This window comes from Aythya fuligula, chromosome 5 (assembly GCF_009819795.1).
Source record: "Aythya fuligula isolate bAytFul2 chromosome 5, bAytFul2.pri, whole genome shotgun sequence".
Classification (NCBI taxonomy): domain Eukaryota; kingdom Metazoa; phylum Chordata; class Aves; order Anseriformes; family Anatidae; genus Aythya; species Aythya fuligula.
Window position 1 is genome coordinate 32,022,275 of NC_045563.1, and position 17,380 is coordinate 32,039,654.

The window sequence follows — 17,380 nt, forward strand, 5'->3', positions numbered from 1 at the left end:
TGTATAAAGTTTACCATCTACCTTGCAGTAATTAATTGTTAAAACAAGTAGTTTGGTTGTTTTTTTTTTCAGTACATGGGGTGTTTAAATTAGCAAAGTTGTTACCTGAGCTCAAGGGGAAGCTTATGAACATGGTACTGGTCCCACAGTTTCTGGTCTGTGCAGGAATATGAACTGGATGTCCTCGGTGGACCCAGTGAAGGAGGTCCTGCTAGCTATTTGCATCATTTCTTAAGCTGTGAGCACTGAGAATGAGAAAGCTTGTGAATAGTATTTACTGATAGAGACTGTCCTTGTCTTTCCCGTTTTGGTGGCTGGGAGCTAAAGCTTGCTTTAAGATTCAGAAAGGTGAAATGTGTAGCTTGAGGAGAGATGATGTTCTCAAAAGTGAAGAGTGCAGGCTGATTCCTTTTGTGTGCATTGTTCAAGTGATGAATTTCGAGATACCATTGTATCAGAAGGGGTAAGATTTTACTGAAGTGTTCATCATCTTGTGGGCGGTGAGGGCCCCTTGGGGACATGTCTCTTTGTGGGTGGTAAAACTCATTTAGCTTAAAAAGTATTTTCCCACAGCTCACTGCCATTTTTTTAATAAAAAAAAAAAAAAATTAACCCCCACTTGAGAGTGGGGAAGGAAGGCAGAGAACCGGTGTGCTCTGTCATGCCACAGTGGGGTTGTAGGTCTTCTCAGTGACCTGCTGTATTTGACTTTTATCTGTGAAGAGAATAGTCACAATTTTTGCTTGTTTTACATGGGGGGAAGCAAACCTAGAGCCAGATTTTGCTGCATCCATTATAGACTATCCTCACAGACTTTTATAGCAACCCTTGCATAAAGATGGAGGAAGCTCTTACTATGGCAACATAGTTGTATGTCATATGAGAGGTGTGATAAGGATGCTGTGTATTGATCTCTAGCTCCTTTTCCCAGGTAGATTGGATTGTATCATTGAATCTTTCTGCTTGTTTTCCTGGAGTTTTTGGTAACAGAGCAATGCATCAATCTGTTATCGTTTAGGGAATACATATCAAAGATTGTTGCTTGCTATTAGATTCTGCAGTGGTAGTTTTCCTGCAACCATAGTATCACTGCTTTGGCTTACTCTGCCACTCCTCAGCACTGCCTTTAAGTATATACAATTTCAGCTGTATCGAGCTGCTTCAACCCACCTGTTTTTGCAGCAATGGGTGGGAGAGTGTATGTAGCTGTGGCTTATGACCAATTAGATAACTTGGGAGCTGGCAGCAAGCACAGAGCTTGGCGGGGAAGGAGATCTGGTGATGTTTGTAACTGCTCATTTGTTTCCTTAGGCAAATTTGGGGGTGGGAGTGGTAGAAGTCATTCACAGAAGCCACTCAAAAGTCAAAAATGTTACCACCTTTGCTATGTCAGTAAAGATGATGGTTACAAAACTAGTTCTGAGCTTTGACCAGGAAGCAGTCGCTAAAAACAGTGCAGCTCTAGGAGGATTTGAGAGATGGAAGGTAGGCTGGAGAGGATCTAAACTGGATTTGTCAGGAAAGAAAAATGACTGCTGGTTCACATGGTGCAGTTTGAGAGCTGGGAAGGAGATTGTACAGAAGAACAAGGTCATGGTGAATATATTTCCCCTTTTCACCCTACACGTTCAAACTATGGTCCAGAGCATCTGAGGAATTCAGAGATGTAAGAACTTAATGTGTGTTTGTGTTGTGAGAGGAAAGAGAGGAGCACACAAAGGTGTGCTGACACGTGACAAGGATTGAAAATTGGCACAAAAGAAACGAGGACAAAATCGTTGGGGCAGGTGGAAAGCTGAGAAAGATTGGCAAGATTCTTCTGTATGTGATGGGAGGAATTGCAAAAGGGGACTGGAAGGATGGAAGAAGTAATGTCATTCTGTAATTTTCTCATAAGCAATTGAGATTCTGCGCAGAGGGAAATGGAGGCTGGAGGAGGGGAGGGATTGAGGAATGAGTCAAAGGTGGTGACAAGGCAGCTGGGATTGCAGGCGTGGGTTTCTGTTAAAATGGAGAAGCACTCTTCCTTCTTTCAAACAATTGTTCGTATTAGCATTCCTGGTGTGGGCACGCATGCACCCATCCATGTGATACGTGTCTCCTCGAGTGCTGCACACAGGTTGTTCAAGTACTCATGACAGAGACCAGCCAAGTCAGACCTGTGTCTTCCCTGGGTTGCCATAGTAGAAGAGAAAAGTGTATTGTGAATGCTGTTAGTCTGGTGGCAGGGTTTTTGTTAGTTATCTTGCAGTACATAGTGAAATGGGAATTGGTGTCGGGGTTGGTCAGGCTGAAATCTGGTGAGGAGCATGACTGCGAGGAAGGAGGCAAAATAAAAAACAGCTCTCGTTCGGACAGTGAAAAGGGTGAAGGGAATAAATATTTTGACAGAGCAGAAGTGAAATAAGAGTGCTGTGGGTAGCTGTGTAACTGATGGTGCTTGTAGACTTGAAATCATAGCAAGACAGAGAAGAGTTAACAGAAACACTGGAAGACATGAAATTGTGGAGCGGAGGGATTCACTAAGAGAAAATTGAGAGAACAGTCCTGTAGGGCTCATGGAATGAAGAGACTTGCAAGGATGTTGATGGAAGGAAGGGTGTAGGTAAGGGACTTGATTGGGTCCTCTGTGCAGAAGGCACGGAGGTGATGTGAGGAGAGATTGATGTTCAAGGGGCATCCTCCATCTTCTTCTGGCCCAGCTTGGCCACTGAGATTGCATGGGAGACCCCTCATTTGGTAGGTGCATGGGTTTCTCTTGACACAGGGAGGAGTGAAAGCTGAAGGCAAAGCTGTGTCATTACTTCTCAGCTTGCAAAGAATCTAGCTCTAACTGGGAATGTCAGTATCTTGCTGCATAGGCAAGGTGAGTTCAAATAAGATTTTTTTTTTTTATTATTTAATTTGTGGCACCAAGGAGCTGCTGCCAGCCTAGCCCCCTCAGCAGGAAGCCCTGTGGTGCAGGGTGTCAGCCCTCATGGTCCTAGCCATAGACAGTGCAGCAGCAGTGTTGCCCGAGAAGCAGGCTGTATCGGTGTTCTGGTTCTCACTGGAATGAAAAATTCCTGTTGATAGCTAGCTAACAACCTCCCTTCTGCCACCAGATTCTTTTGTTTCAAGGCTCTTGCTTTTGAGTGTATGCAGACGCTCCGTAATGTCTTTGCCTTAGGTGCCTGCATTAAATGCAGGGCACCTGCCTGCAGTGCCCTTTCCAGCAGGCTGACGGCGCAGAGCTGTGAGGAGATCAGTCTCGCCATCTTTGTGATTTAGTGAGCTACTGCCTACCTTCTGCTGTCCCTCTGACCCCTGAGGCCCAATAAAGTTGTCTTTGTAGGACCGTACCGTTACACGGAGTCCTAGGACTGAGAGGCTGACCTGGAGTGCTCCTCATCATCTAGGCTGTGCCAGTGCTGATGCTCTGGACTGGTAGGAGCTGGACCTCTGGCTCTGCTGCTGTGAGCCTCTCACCACAGTTTTTTTAGCTCATGACCTCTGTCTCCAATAAAGCATGGCTTGCGCTAAATTGTGTATAATATAAAATTTTACAACAAGCCAGTAAATTTCAATTGCCCCATTTTCACTGCCTGAATTTCCTTCTGCTCTCGCTTTAAAAAGTGTCGGAGTAGCTGTGGTGATTACACTGGATAGCAGTTTCTTGGACAGGTCTGCTTGTGTCCTCTGAAAGTATTAGGAACTAATTCTAGTTGGATTAAGGTCAAGTCTGCCCCAGAAAGAAATAAAACCTATCTGCAGTATCCATCCATTGTGCAGCCCTGGGCCTGCATGCCGAGTAGCTGCGGTGTACTTCTGCCTTGAGCTTAGGTCTTGGTTTTTCTCTTTGTGGCTTTGAGTTTGATTCCTAATTCTCCTTAAAATAATGGGATAAAGTGTCAGTCTCTTTTGATCTTGTAGTTGCTTTTGTAATTGCAGTGGATTGGACCTGTCTGGGTTGCACTCAGCTGTGGCACTGATTTACAGAAGTCACTGCAAGGTTGTGAACTCAGCTGAACTCCTCGATCCTTCTGGGAGCTGGAGTGATGCTGAGTCACTTTGTTTTCCGTGTTGTGCCATTACTGTCGTGTAACTGTCCAGTAGCACGTGGACCAGTGTGCTCTGTCAGTCCTGCTCAGGGATCTCAATTGCCCCCTGAACATCAATCTCTGCAGGGATTGCTGTTTTCACTGGGATGCTGGAGCCTCCTTTGTGCCTTGAATCTAATGGCAATAAGGAAGGAGTCTCATTTCCACTGCTGTCATCTAGATCATCCCAAACCACCCTCAAGAACTTCCTTCATCAGAAAGTATTCAAAACATTACAAGAGCCAAATACTTTGTTTACTGTAGGTTTCTTTTACCTTGTTCTTTCCCAGCTGGAGCAATGTGGTCTCCTCAGTGCGTTCTTCCAGGTTGGATTTCCTCCTTTCTATCTCACTGTGCTTTAATTTTAAACTGCCTTCCCATTAGTTTGACTTTTCTTAGGTTTTACATTTTCTCAGTTTGCTCATTTTCTGCTTTTCTTAGTTGTCTCCCTGTTCACCACTTTACTCAGAAAGCAGTTAGCTCGCCTGCTTGCTTTCCAGTTCTGTCCTGCCTTCTCATCAGATGGGGATACCTTGCAAATTGCTCCATTAGTGATGTCTCTTCAGCTTTGTATTCCCAAAGCAAGGCTAGTGCCTGTTTTGTTTGCAGACACAGTGACTGTACAGGACCCACCAGTCTGAATGGAGGCCTTTAATGAGCACAGCTCAGTTCTTAAAATACATTTCTTAAATGCCACCTGTCAGCAATTCATTTCCCCTAAGACACTGTTAGTTTATTATATGGAGTTTGTTTAAGTTGTCAGGACCTGCATTCTTATTAATGGAGCTGCGTTCTTCTCCAAGGACACGTGTTTTCATCTTAAGCTCCCTCTGTGAGTACACATTCAGAACAGGCAAGCGTTTCCTCAGCAGACCTATCCTGGTCACAGGATATTATGACTGTGAAATGTAATCAACCACTGAGCGTGTTTAGCTTACTGCCTGGTATTGCGATGGTAGCTCTGGTCGTGTCGCCGAGCTGATGCAGCACTTTCATTGTAGGTTTGGGTGCTCAGGGTTTATGCTGTAATACTGCTAGTCCTGAAATGTGTTTAAAGATAGTAAGAGTCTTTGCAAGACTTCATCCATTCACTGACGAGCGCAAGGCTTTGAATGTGTTTCTGTGCTCGGAGCTTTTATTGCTACTGCATGCTGCTATTCCCACAATGAAAAGTGGCTCCAGCGTGGAAGCTTTGTGCTGTGCTGATATACAGTTAAATCTTGGGAATTTGGACCCTTCTGTGGAACATAATGCCTTGTGGATTAGTGAAAGTTTGTGTTATTACAATGGGGTGGTTGATAAGGCACTTATGTGCTCTGTGAGGGTACCGCTGAGTTTTTTTCCACTGCGGCTGAGTGTTTTGGCATAAGCCACAAATGCATTTGAAGCTGTGCTAGGCACATGTTCTTGCAGTAAGAGCTGCAGAGGCGGTAGCAGACATTTGGTTTGCTGATTTGTTTGCATTAATAGGATTTCACAAAGTTAAAATGCACACTCACAAGGAAAAAGGCTATTCTCTGTGAGAAGCATTTAACTCGATATTTTTACGTCGGTTCTGCATCTATCTGTTGGCACAGCTACATTGCTTAGCTGGGAGTGCTGTTGTAACAGTATTTGAGGCTCCCCTCAGGAGAGGAGCTTCGTAGAGTGAACTGAAAGTGTGGCCACATAAATCTATCAGGTATGGAGCCAGCGATGAAGTATAACCCGTGTGGGGTATGAGAGAAAGCTGGCAGGTGTGTCAGTCCCTACAAGAAAATCTTAAGAAATCGGAGGAGCTCTGAATTAGCTATACCCATATAGAGCAATTCTGGTAAGGCTGGGTTAGCCTGACACTGCTCTAGCCTCTGTCAGACAAGTGAACCTAACATCAAGCGATATGTGAGGCCTCGGCCCAAGCAGCGCTTCAGTCACCCAGCACTATGAGCTCACGTGGGCTCCTGTGCTTGGAGAGCCATCCAGGAAAGCAAGAGGCTCTTTCCAGCAGAGCTTCGTGGGGAATTTTGGCCTTGTGTTCTCCAAAAATGTAGCAAAATGCAAGGGAAACTCTGGAGACCCATGAGCTTAGAGCCTGGTGGCAGCTCCGGCCTGCACAGAGCCCCGCTCCTTGGCGGAAGGCTGCCCCTTTGTTTGGTCTCCGCAAGGCTCTGCATCCGAGGCAATTAGGATTAGCAGTCACATTTCATGCTCTGAAAAGTCAGAAAGGGAAAGAAAAGGGAGCCTTACAAAAAAGACTTGCCTGCCAGGCACAGATTTCGCTCTGTTTTTGTGCAGAGAATAAACACAGATGTGAAGGTTAAAAAGCAGGCTTCCAACAGCCCTTAATGAAGGGCTTGGAAACGATGCGAGGGACTTGGCGGTGGAGGAGAGTGGAGGCAGTGCACGGGGCAGAGTTGGCAGAGGGAGGAGCCGGGGTGATACACGGCACAGATTAGCTCCTGAGACCTTGCTGGCTCACCTTCAGAGGGATTTCAGGAAATTCAGCCTCTGGCAGGAGAGATGTGGCATTTTGGCTCCCAGAGCTCTACCTACTGTTTGGGGAAATGGAGAAGGGAGGAGAGCTGTAAACATGCCCTTGCGCATGGGCCCAAACAGGTGAAGGAAGACAATACACATTGCTTTGAAGGTTGCAGATTTCCACTTTGTTTTGCCTTTTTGTCTAGCAGTGTGTCCTGGCCTCATTGGGAAGCGTAAACCCCTTTCTCCAACCCTTTACTCGGTGTTTTTTTTATTAGGGCTTCTTCACACATACAGACAAAACCATCTAAAATGCTGAAAATATGCAGACATGGTTGAAACAAACATTAGATGAAATAAAGTGCAGATTGGAATGTATTTTTAGTGCTTGAATATTTTCCGTAAAAGCCTGTGCTGTAGGAAACACGTTTTGCTGCTTGAATCATATGGTAATATGAGGCATGCTTTTGACACATGCTGCTGTCACATGGAAACACAGAAATGGTCTCAAAACAAGCAACACTGTGTACAGATGCTTCTTTTAATGGCTCCAGCAGCTTGCTGATTGGAAGACTCCAGCCTTGACTCTTATTCCCAGCAAGGGGCCCAAATGGAGGAAAGAAAAAAAGAAAAGGGGGAAAGCTTACATGCCCACCCACTTCTTAAACAACTTGTGATGGCTGTCACTGACAGTAGCAGATGTTTGTTTCGGTTTCCATAACCTTTTACTGTCAAGCTCTTTTAATGATGCAGCATCTCTATTTGCAGGAAGATTTCACTTGACATTCTAGCCTGCTGACATTTGTTTCCACCTGCATGTTTTGTGGAGTACCTCCGTCTCCTTAGGAATGGGTTGAAGTACTGGAATTTCAGGCGTTTAGGGAATGCCATGAAACAAGGGGGGTTGCTCTTAAAAATACACGTATGCATGTGTGCTGTTAATGTAAAGCAACTCGCATAGTAGAACCTTCCTATAGGAATTCCTCTCCACTGCAGCTAAAAGCATCATAAATGACAAATAAGAAAGACAAGCACTATAGAGTCCCTCTTCACAAAAGTTTTCTCATAAAGAAGAAAATTGCACTTAGAAGCTTTGAGCTGTACAAATGTAAGACTGGCAAGCAAGATTTAATGTGTCTGTTCTCTGTTGAATTGTACCAACTACCCTGCAAGAACAAACTTTTAAACTGTTCAAATGAAATATCTTCTGAAGCAGTGAATCTACACAAACTAAATAATGACATATCAGTAACAAGGTACAACTATTGCTTTGGGTTCTGTTGCCAAACTCAGTCTCAACGTCTCATTCATCTCTTCCCCTTTCTAGAAGCTGTTGAGCAATCATCTTGCTCTCCACTCATCACTAAGGTGAGGCTTGAGTAAGACGCTTGTATGCTCACAATTCAGATGATATTTGTCATTACCTAGATTTTTCTTGATGGCAGGAGAGTTTCTATTTGCAAGAATGATAAGTGTGCAAAAATTGCTTTAAATCCTGACTGATTTTTATTGTGGCGAGGCTGTATTTGAGGTGATGATCAGGAGTGATTTAGGAAGTAGAAAGAAAGAATTCCTTTAGATTTTTTTTTATTATTTTATTTTTCAACGGTGTATGTCTGATATTAAATGGCTACAGAAAGTTTTTAGCACATAGGAGGCTGAGACCATGATCTGTCACCAACAGTAGCTGCGGGTGTGGAGGTGTAGTTATAGGAAGGAAGTGAAACTGCTTGTTTGTTATCAGTTGCCCTGAGGAGGATGAGTGCTTCCTAAGCAGTGACCTTGGCTTGCTCCAATGTTTATATTCAAAGGCTATGATAAGATACCTTATTTATCACCCTGGAGGGTACAGGGCTTTTCCTGGTCTGAGAAAATCTATGTGAATATTGTTGGCTGAGCTCTTGGTGTTTCTGGAAACTCACCATACTCTTTCATAATTGGTTTTCCAGCTTTCATGTGTAGCAGAGTGGCATGAGCAGGGACATCTCTGTGGGGTGAACAACAGGAGAAAAGAGCGAGTTCTCTTTAGTGAAGAGAAAATTATCAGCTTGATTGATGAAGTGCAAACAATTTGGACAAGAAGGGAATGCATTTGAAAATGACCTTAATATTGTCTAGTTCCCCTGAGGGACAACTAGATCCTACAGTCAAAGACAGACACTTTCCTTATGCGTTTCTGTATCAGTTGTTGCATGATCAGACAGGAACGTCTCTGATGCCGGGATGTCAAGGAGCCACCGTGAGTGTACCAGGGATAGAAGCTTTGGCAGGGCATCTGTTCATTTACTCTTTGTGTTCCTTGCAAATAAACTGATTTCTTTTTCAAGTCTGAAACTTGTGACAGGAAAATTCTTTCCCGTGTCATGCTTGCATTGTTCACAATATGAATGAAGCCCTGGGGCACTTGACTGAGGACATTCATCTTTGCTACCTGCAGCTGAGGCCTGCTCGCATTTCCATCCATGATTAGGGCTGTGGAACTGGGCAGGCTAAGTGTTGCCCTTTTTAGAAGAAAATTTTGCAGTAAGAATGAATGGACCACTGCATTTCTTATTTTATACATCTGTGGTAAAGAAAAAATAATAGCTTTTTGAAGGGTTTAGCCTTCGGAGAGCTTAGACCTCTCTGGGGCTTTCTCAGTTAGCGTCACTGAATCCAGGATCCCTTCAGCGTTTAGCAGATGCTGAGCTACCCTCAGTAACATTTTGTGCATCCATTCTTGAAAATAATTTTGCCGGCTTGCTATTTAAAGCTTGCTGGTAAGTTGAAATGGTCTCTTCAAATGGCTACTTAGCAAAACGAATCCTTGAAAATTCTAGGCTGCTATGCATGCTGTTTATACAACGTTAGCACAGTAATAGATGGTTAGCTCTACCACTTCAAAGGCAACATCTTCATGGTAGCCCAGAATAAAGATTTGCCGTGACTTGTCAAAATCATGTTCGGGATTGAATATATTTACTGTGATCAAAGGTAGTCCCCAAAGCCAGGCTGCGGCGTAAAATAAGGTCAGAGATGTGCAAGAAGCTGCTACAACTCCAACTAGTTGATGAGGATCCAGTGATCAGTAGTCATATTGCAGCTGAATTCAAATTGCTTCCAAATTGGTTGAGGAAATCCAATATATTCTTGCAGCAAAGAGCTTTATCTTTGGTTTATCAAATAAGCTTGTCCTGTGTCTTGGGCTTCCTGGAGGCTGGTTTATAGTAAATCTAGGACCAGTAAATGTAAAACTCGCCATCTGTGACAGATCCCTTCTGCAAGTGTTGAATAACCTCAGCATCATTAGCTACAGTTACAAATGGGCACATAAAGAGGTAATTACTTCTCAAAGGTACTCATGCTTAAAGATGCAAGTACTGATCTAGGGGGAGTTTTATACCAGGGCCTAATCACTGTCTCAAATTGAGTCACAAATTAGCTCAGGGACTTTGCCAACTTCCTCAAAGGCGTCTGCCTTATCTTTAAGCATCTTAATAAATTTTTCTCTGACTGTGAGGGAATCTGCCAGACAGTAAAAACTTGAGGTAAAGATCTAGTCTGGGGAAAAAAATAAAATAAACTCCACTTTCTGTTAAGTTTATGGCAGAGAAATTTTCGTAATGTGTAGATGGTCCACATTCTTGAAACTTGTACCCCAGAGCCTCTGTGTAGTTGTCAAGTATTAGCTCATTTTCTGAGAATGATAGGAGTAGTCTGGAAGTGTCCTGCTCTTCACCAGAAGAGTACCGTGGAAAGTGGGTTTGCACCTCTCTTTTTTTTCCCCTTTCAGTCTAAACTCAGAGATTGGCTTGATTCATAAATGAGCAATAGCTGACTGACAAAGGTTCATTTTCCACATGCCAAGATGAGTTGGACCCTCTGAGGGGATTGAGACTGACGGATAAATAACTGTCACGTGTAGGTGGCCTGTAAGAAAAGATTTTTGGTGGGTTTTTTTGTTGGTTTTTTTTTTTTTTGAGTCTTTGTTAAGACTTTTTCCCCCCACTCTTTAAACTCTCCTGTCATGTGCTGAGTGGGGGTGGGTGGAGATCAGGGCGGTGGGGGGAGAAGGGGGTGCTGCTGAAAGCATTTCTCTTCATTTCTGCCATCACCCAGTGTTTATTACGCAGTGATAGACAGACGCAGGAAAGCTGCCAATCAAACCTACGTTCACTGCATTTCAATTGGCCTTCGCTTTGGCTTTCAGCATTTTGAAATCTACATCTCCTCTTCGGAAAAAGGTCGTTCTGTTCATGGCGATGACAAGCCCGAGACCCTCGGGTACCCACTGCAGTCACTTGTGATCCCATCAAACAGTGGAGGATCCAAGGAGCAGGACAGACTGTCAGGGGCTTGGTGAGAGCTGTTGCTTATAAGAGCTGATCTCCTGCTGCCCAGATTTAAGAAGCTGGGGTGTGATTTTTGCCTCTAGTAAGTTACACTAGGTCTTAAGAGGCAACAGCACTTCCTTATGCTCTTGCCCAGACTGAAATCCTGACCGGGCAAAGCATCTGAGAACAAGTCCTGGAGCTGCACAGTGAGCAGAAGCTCTGTAAGTGAGGGTTTGAACATTTCCATGAAGTTTTTCTCCTGTGGTCTCAAGTTGTCCCTATCAACCAGTGGAAAAAGCAAACAAAAAAGGTTAAGATAGCGTAATTGTGTACTGTGGTTTATTTTCTTGCCTAAATTAAATGTCTCAAATGTTTGCATGCTTTTAATTGTCTCTACTGTAGGACAGTGCGTGCATGCATGTGGGAGGCTTCTGGCAGGATTTGTGATACGATACAAATGTTATTCCCTCTTGTTGTATGTAACTAGATATAATTTAATAATTACAGTTCTCAATTACACAATTAGTGTAAGTGGAGGTAATTACTTAAAACATGTAGATCATCGAACTGCCATTTGTGTCGGGCTCAATGGTTTGGATCCTTTGAGAAATGGACCAAATCCTTTTGAACCTGCAATTTTCCCTCTGTGAACCTTGTTCCCTCCTCCTCCTTGATAAAGGTGTTTGTTCCTTGAAGCACTAGCATTAGTTGGTGGCTTTTGCTGGCTCTGGAATCTGTGCAGTCTTGCCCTCTAGATGGGGAGAGGAGCTGCTGCTTTCCTCTGGTAGCTTCTCGTGTAGGACGAGGATGCCTTGGGAGGTGCAAGGGGGTGAGGTTCAGCTGAATGCCCTGACTCACCTGAAGGTTTTAGGGGAAGGGAAGACCAGAATCTCTACAGGAAAACTTCAAAAAACATTTCCCAACAGCTTTTTGATAGTACTTGTGCGACATTTGTAGAAGCCAGATGACTTGCTGTTTGTGGAGCAGTGGGTGATGTTGCTAGGCTTCTGTGATGCAGCGGGACTGCAAGATTACTCTCCGAAGGATATGTTATTCTCCAGTTCGTATGTTACCGGCTATGCCTACAAAGATTGTCATCATTGCAAAACAGGTGATGACCTTGTGATGCTGGTCTGGCGAAAGAAGATGAGTATTGTGCAATTATGTGCCCTGAGCAGTTCTTCCATTGCCTGTCTTGGCAGAGTAATTCCTTGCCTTAGTCCTGTGAGGCTGTTGTTACCCAGTCAGTGATGCTAGGTACTGTTTGTATGCAGCAGGTCCCCGTGCCCAAAATTAGCACAGGGCCTAGTTTTTTGTTCTCCATCTGGTGGTTAGAGACAACACAGCAAGAGCTGCCCTTGTGTACCAGCCCTGAGCTTGTAATGAGGAGACTTTTAAAGCCGAAGGAACACGAAATTTAATTGTCCTTCTTCCACTTCTGGTTGCAAAATGTAATTTCATTAATGCATTGAGTCTGCTTTCTCCAGCGCGTCTCTTTTGTTCAGAGGAGCCTTTTGTTTGGGGGGATATGGAGAACGAGGCCTTGGGCGTATGCGAGGGCAAAGGAAATATTCTTGCTTTTGCTCTCGCAGTGATACGTGAGCATCTGTCAGGGGCAGATACAGAGGCTGAGCAGATGCACAATGGAGGTCTGTCAGTCGCTGCAGGCCTGGCACAGCTGAATACACAGCATAAAGCTGCCTGCTCAGAAATCTGGCTCTTGGTGCACTTCTGAGCTTTCTCCAAAACCAAAAATCAGGACTTGAGACAGTTCATCTATGAAAAGAGGACTAGCAGGAGCCTTCTTGGTGTCTTTATCAGCGCTGGTCTAGGATTTACTTCCCAAATGGGCCCTGATCCCCTTGTTCTCTACTCTGCAGAGAAAACGTGTGTATCTGTGTATTTTCAGGCCGTTTTTGTTTTACAGCCCTGAGTGTTCTGCTTGGATTTGATGAAGAAAGTAAAAATCCAGCCACCCTAGTCTCCTCATCTTCCTCCGCATCAGTGTGGTTTCCCAGCAGTTCGCCAGCTTTTAGCGCTCTGCACAGGCAGTTTTCCTGCTGGGTGCAGTAACACAACTGTCCCAGCACTGCTCTTCCACTGATGGAGCAGCAAAGTCCTGAGGCAGTCCTTCTGGGAGAACCAAGCCACTGACTCCTCTGCGTGCTTCCTATCGGAGACAGTGTAGAGATGCCTACATCCAGCCTGCTGAACCCTGGAGGCTGTGCTTTTACCCATTTGTGTATGGGGACAATCTTGTTTTGCTCTCCCTTACCAAATTCTCTTACCATGAGTGTCTCTGGGTGTCAGCGTGTGTATGTAGCACAAGGACTGCATGCATCTGAAGGCCTTAGAGACCAGAAATAGCAGTAGGTTTTTGACTCCAGTACTATAAAGGGAGAACTGTTTCTTTTCTCCACTTGTCTCCATAGGGATTGCATTTAATGCCTCGGGGCTTTCTTCATGTATGCCAACTGAGTTAGCAGTGGCAGTTCCTTTCTGTCTGGAAAATTGTTCTTTGTGCTATTTCTGAATCATTCTGCTTAGCCGTGTGCGTTGGGCTGCTGCCCAAATCCTAGGGTGGTTAGCAAGGGGCATGTCGTTTGCCTGGAGTCAGGGCAATCCCTGCCTGTAGTAACTTGGGCCACCCAGAACAGGAAAGGCAGGAGAATCCCAAGGCCAGCTCTTACTTCTGCCTGGTGAGGAGGACCTAACCACCATCCTGCTTATGCAAATAATGAACAATTTTTCTGTGCTTTCCCCGAATAAATGGATTACCAAAGCCCACAGCCTGCATTTGTGCTGTTCTTATGCAATTTCAGAGGGCCCAAAAAGGAGCACCTGTATCAGGGATGTAGGTTAGGCTCTCTAGTGGACTCTAATTTTACCTTCATTTCAGGTAGAGTTGCTAATACTCAGTTATAATCCTCACTGTGCGGCAAGTACTGCATCCTTCTGAGTGGAGTTCACATCAGTAGCAAGGAGTATGTCCACAAGTGTGTGTTATTTGACAGGGCAACAATTTTGTCCTTCATAGCTGTACTAGAAAATTTTAGGTCTGTGAAAATACACCTTTCTAGCACTGGTAAATGGTATGTGCTTGGATCAAATGAATCTGATTAAGATTTCTACCTTGTGAACCTGGGCAAATATCACTTATCAACCTCTTTTCCTTTCAGAAATATGTTGCAAGGAAGTGCGTCCCTATTAATTTCCTGTGCTTTGTGGATTATTTAGGTGTTGCCATTTCTGTAAATAAGGTTTCTTTAAGAATCTAGAGTTTTATTACTTGGATTTTGAAAAGCTTTTTTATGGTTTTGTCACCCGAGCTGTTTTCTGGATGATCTCTTGGGGGTTAAATTGATAATTATTTCTACCTCTTCTGTAGGTGCTGTGATTGGGGATGGACAGTCAGCTGTGGCCAGCAACATTGCCAACACAACCTACCGGCTCCAGTGGTGGGACTTCACAAAGTTTGACCTGCCTGAAATCAGCAATGGTAAGTTGGAAAGGACGCTTACTTCCTTTTAAGTCTGTGCTAACTAGAGCTGCCGTAATCTGTACGATTTTTGGAAGGTAGCTATATATTGCAGGGCTTGGATTATTTGTCTTGTATTGGAAACTGTAAAATGCTTAGCTGTTTGTGAAAAGTAATATTGACAAAATGTGTTCAGATCTGTTACTGCCTTGTTCATCTTACATATTCTTACTATCAGCAAATCCTTGTGTAAGTCGGGCTTTTCTGTTAGTAATGTCATGAGAATATATAATCCTTGTATAAAAATTCTGTGTCCCATCCTCTCATTCCTTTGCCAAGTTTCTAGAGGGATTACTGATTGGCATATTTATTGTCTTTATACCTTGGCATTAGAACCTGCTAATAAATTGGGTCTGGATCTTTCAAGTTAGACACACTGCTGTGATTTAAAATGCTGCAATGTGTTTTGATAATTGGGGTCCTGGTCTATTGCTTTACGACCGTGTTGTAAGCTTCTAGGCATTTGCAAAAGCAATAATTTGTTTTATATCTCATGTGGAAGGCACTTTTGGGTCAAGAATGAGCAGTATTACTGTAGAGGTGGTGGTTATGATTGTATTTTTCCTTTCCCTTGCCTTAGTGAAATTAGACCATAGTTTTACAGGTGTTCTGTACTGGCATAAGCTAGCTATTGCACTGGAAGAGGCTTGTTATGCTGGTGCAAGAATATTTGATGCTTGTAGTTGGCTGATCAAGAAATGACATTTGGGGGAGATTGAAAACTAAAATTACTAAAAATACTATTTTTAACCCAGAATGGTATCCTGATATAGCTTGCTGCACAGATGCAGGAATGTTTGTGGCAGCCTGAGATGAAGAAATAAGATAGAAGATAGGTAGGAATGTTTGTTCAGTGATTCTTAACGTAGGCCATCTCTATGCATATATGAAATTTATTGCTTGACTTCTTTTTAGGGGGAACAGGGATTCTGTTTGCAGGAAGTCTTTAAGGTCACTTCCAATCCAAACCATTCTGTGATTCTACATCCTTTGTTTTTACAGATAGCCATTGAAATGAACTAAGTAGAAAACCTCTCCTAGACTAAGCTCTGTCTGTTCTGCATTTCCAAAAATTACATATCCACCAAGAATTGTCTCTGGAGTATTGTCCTGCTGCTTAATAAAAATAAATAAATAAACACCAAAGGAGCACATACAGTGACACTGTAGCAGCAGAAATGCAGAGAATTGAACTAGGAGGGGCCATTCATCTCCCAGAGGCTGGGAAATTAGAGTAGCTAGGGGAAAGCTAGAAGTTGCCTGTCCCGTTACAAAAAGCTGCTTCTTACTGTGTCATTCCTCCAGACAAAGTATCTGGTGTTTGTCTTATATTCTTCCTTCATGTTTTATAGAATATTGTGGTGTGATGTTTATAGCCTGGCGGGAAATAAAAGCCCTGATTTTAGAAGATAGCCCTTGATGTTATACAGGAGAAAGGTGCTTTATATTTAGTCTGAGAAGCATTCTGTGTCATGGTAAGGAGCATGCAGAGTCATTTTGAAGGCAGAATATTTCATTGAATTTAAATGTGCCAGTGCTTTGACTTGTCCAGTTAAGTGTCAAACTGTAGTGCTAGTGTAAGTTTGTAGGCTGAGGATCAGTGTACAAAGTAAAGTCTTGCCATGTGCTGGCAATAATTGCCATGGTCCATCCAGGATCAGGAGCAGAATAAAGCTGAGACTGGAGGAGGGAGAAGCATCTTGCTGCTGACTTAGAGTCCTAGGGACTTCTCTGCAAGCTTGAAAAGTATTTGAAGAGTTCTTCAAAAAGGTTTTCTGGCCTCATCTGGCTGCTGAGGAGACGGTTGCTGATTTTTCTTTTCTTTTGAAAAAAAATAAAAATAAAAAATGCCCAAGGTGCTTGTAATTTATGGAATTCCTTAAAAAATAAGGACCATCTGCTGTTCAAGGCATTAGTATTTCAGTCTTCTCCCTCTCCTCTAGCAGGACACTTCCATTCTGAAATCTCTTCTGAACAGCTGGATATTGGGCTAATGCCTCTGTCATTATGCCCTTCTTGCAGGCAGGGTTCCTGTTACAAGCCCATCACTAGCTCTTCTGACTCCCCACTTTGTAATACTTGGCTTGTCCATCTTGATTTATGACTTTTTGGAAATGTTTGGGTTTACTGTGTTTTCACTTCAGATGTTGAGCCCAAATCTGGTTTTTGTAGGCCATTAGCCCTGTCTCCCTTTGCAAAGGTCTAGTAAAGGTGTACGAATGCAGAGCAGCTGTGCTCATTCTCAAACAGGCATTTACTACGCTTGCACATGCACCAAACAAAGGCAAGCTGCGACTTTGCCAAACCAGAAGGACATTAATGTAGCTTAGGGCTATCAATATTCCCCCTTTATTAGGGGGACTGATATTCCCCCTTCATAGCCTGATGCTTGGTAGTGCTGCTGCTCATCTGTGTTTTTAAGTGCCAGGCCCAGTTTTCTATAACGAGGCCTCCATGAAGAAACATGCTTATTTCAATGTGCCTCTTGGTAAAAATGTTGCTCCAGGTGCAAAAATTTGTAGAGATATTGCAACAAGAAGTGTGTGACAGTGGAATGGAGGAATTTTTTCAGACTGTTTGTGGTCTCGGACACAAACTATTTTCCCAGTAAAGCATTTGACCTCAAAATCTCCTTTTTTTCCATCATTTTCTGTAAATCAGAGATGGTCATGTGAGAGAGTCTGCTTACAAAGAGGGTGCTATTGCACTTCCTGGGACAGGCTTGAGCCACAAGTGGTTTGGGAGCGAAGGCAGATGAGATGATGCAGCTGAAATGTGGGACTGCCTGCCAGCTCCACTTTCAGCGGAATGGTTCCGTGGCCAACCTCCATCTCAGAGCAGCTCTTCTTCCTGTTACAATTAAACAAAGAGAAGGTAGTTTGGAAATAGGATGTTTTGCACTGAAACAATACGCCTGAGCAAGTGACAGCGGCGCGATTAGCGCAGCCCTGCGATCTCAGCACCCTCAGAGCCCCAGGGCAAGGACCTCACTG

At 43.7% G+C, this 17,380-nt stretch overlaps 1 protein-coding gene across 2 annotated transcripts in view; it reads left to right on the forward strand.

Moving 5' to 3' along the window:
• Positions 1 to 17,380, forward strand: part of AMBRA1 (autophagy and beclin 1 regulator 1) — a 127,877-nt gene that overhangs the window by 61,752 nt on the left and 48,745 nt on the right. For both annotated transcript variants that reach the window (XM_032188898.1, XM_032188899.1), the window contains exon 12: positions 14,238 to 14,348. In XM_032188898.1, coding sequence (XP_032044789.1) covers positions 14,238 to 14,348 — 111 coding nt within the window. The remainder of the gene's footprint in view (positions 1 to 14,237; positions 14,349 to 17,380) is intronic.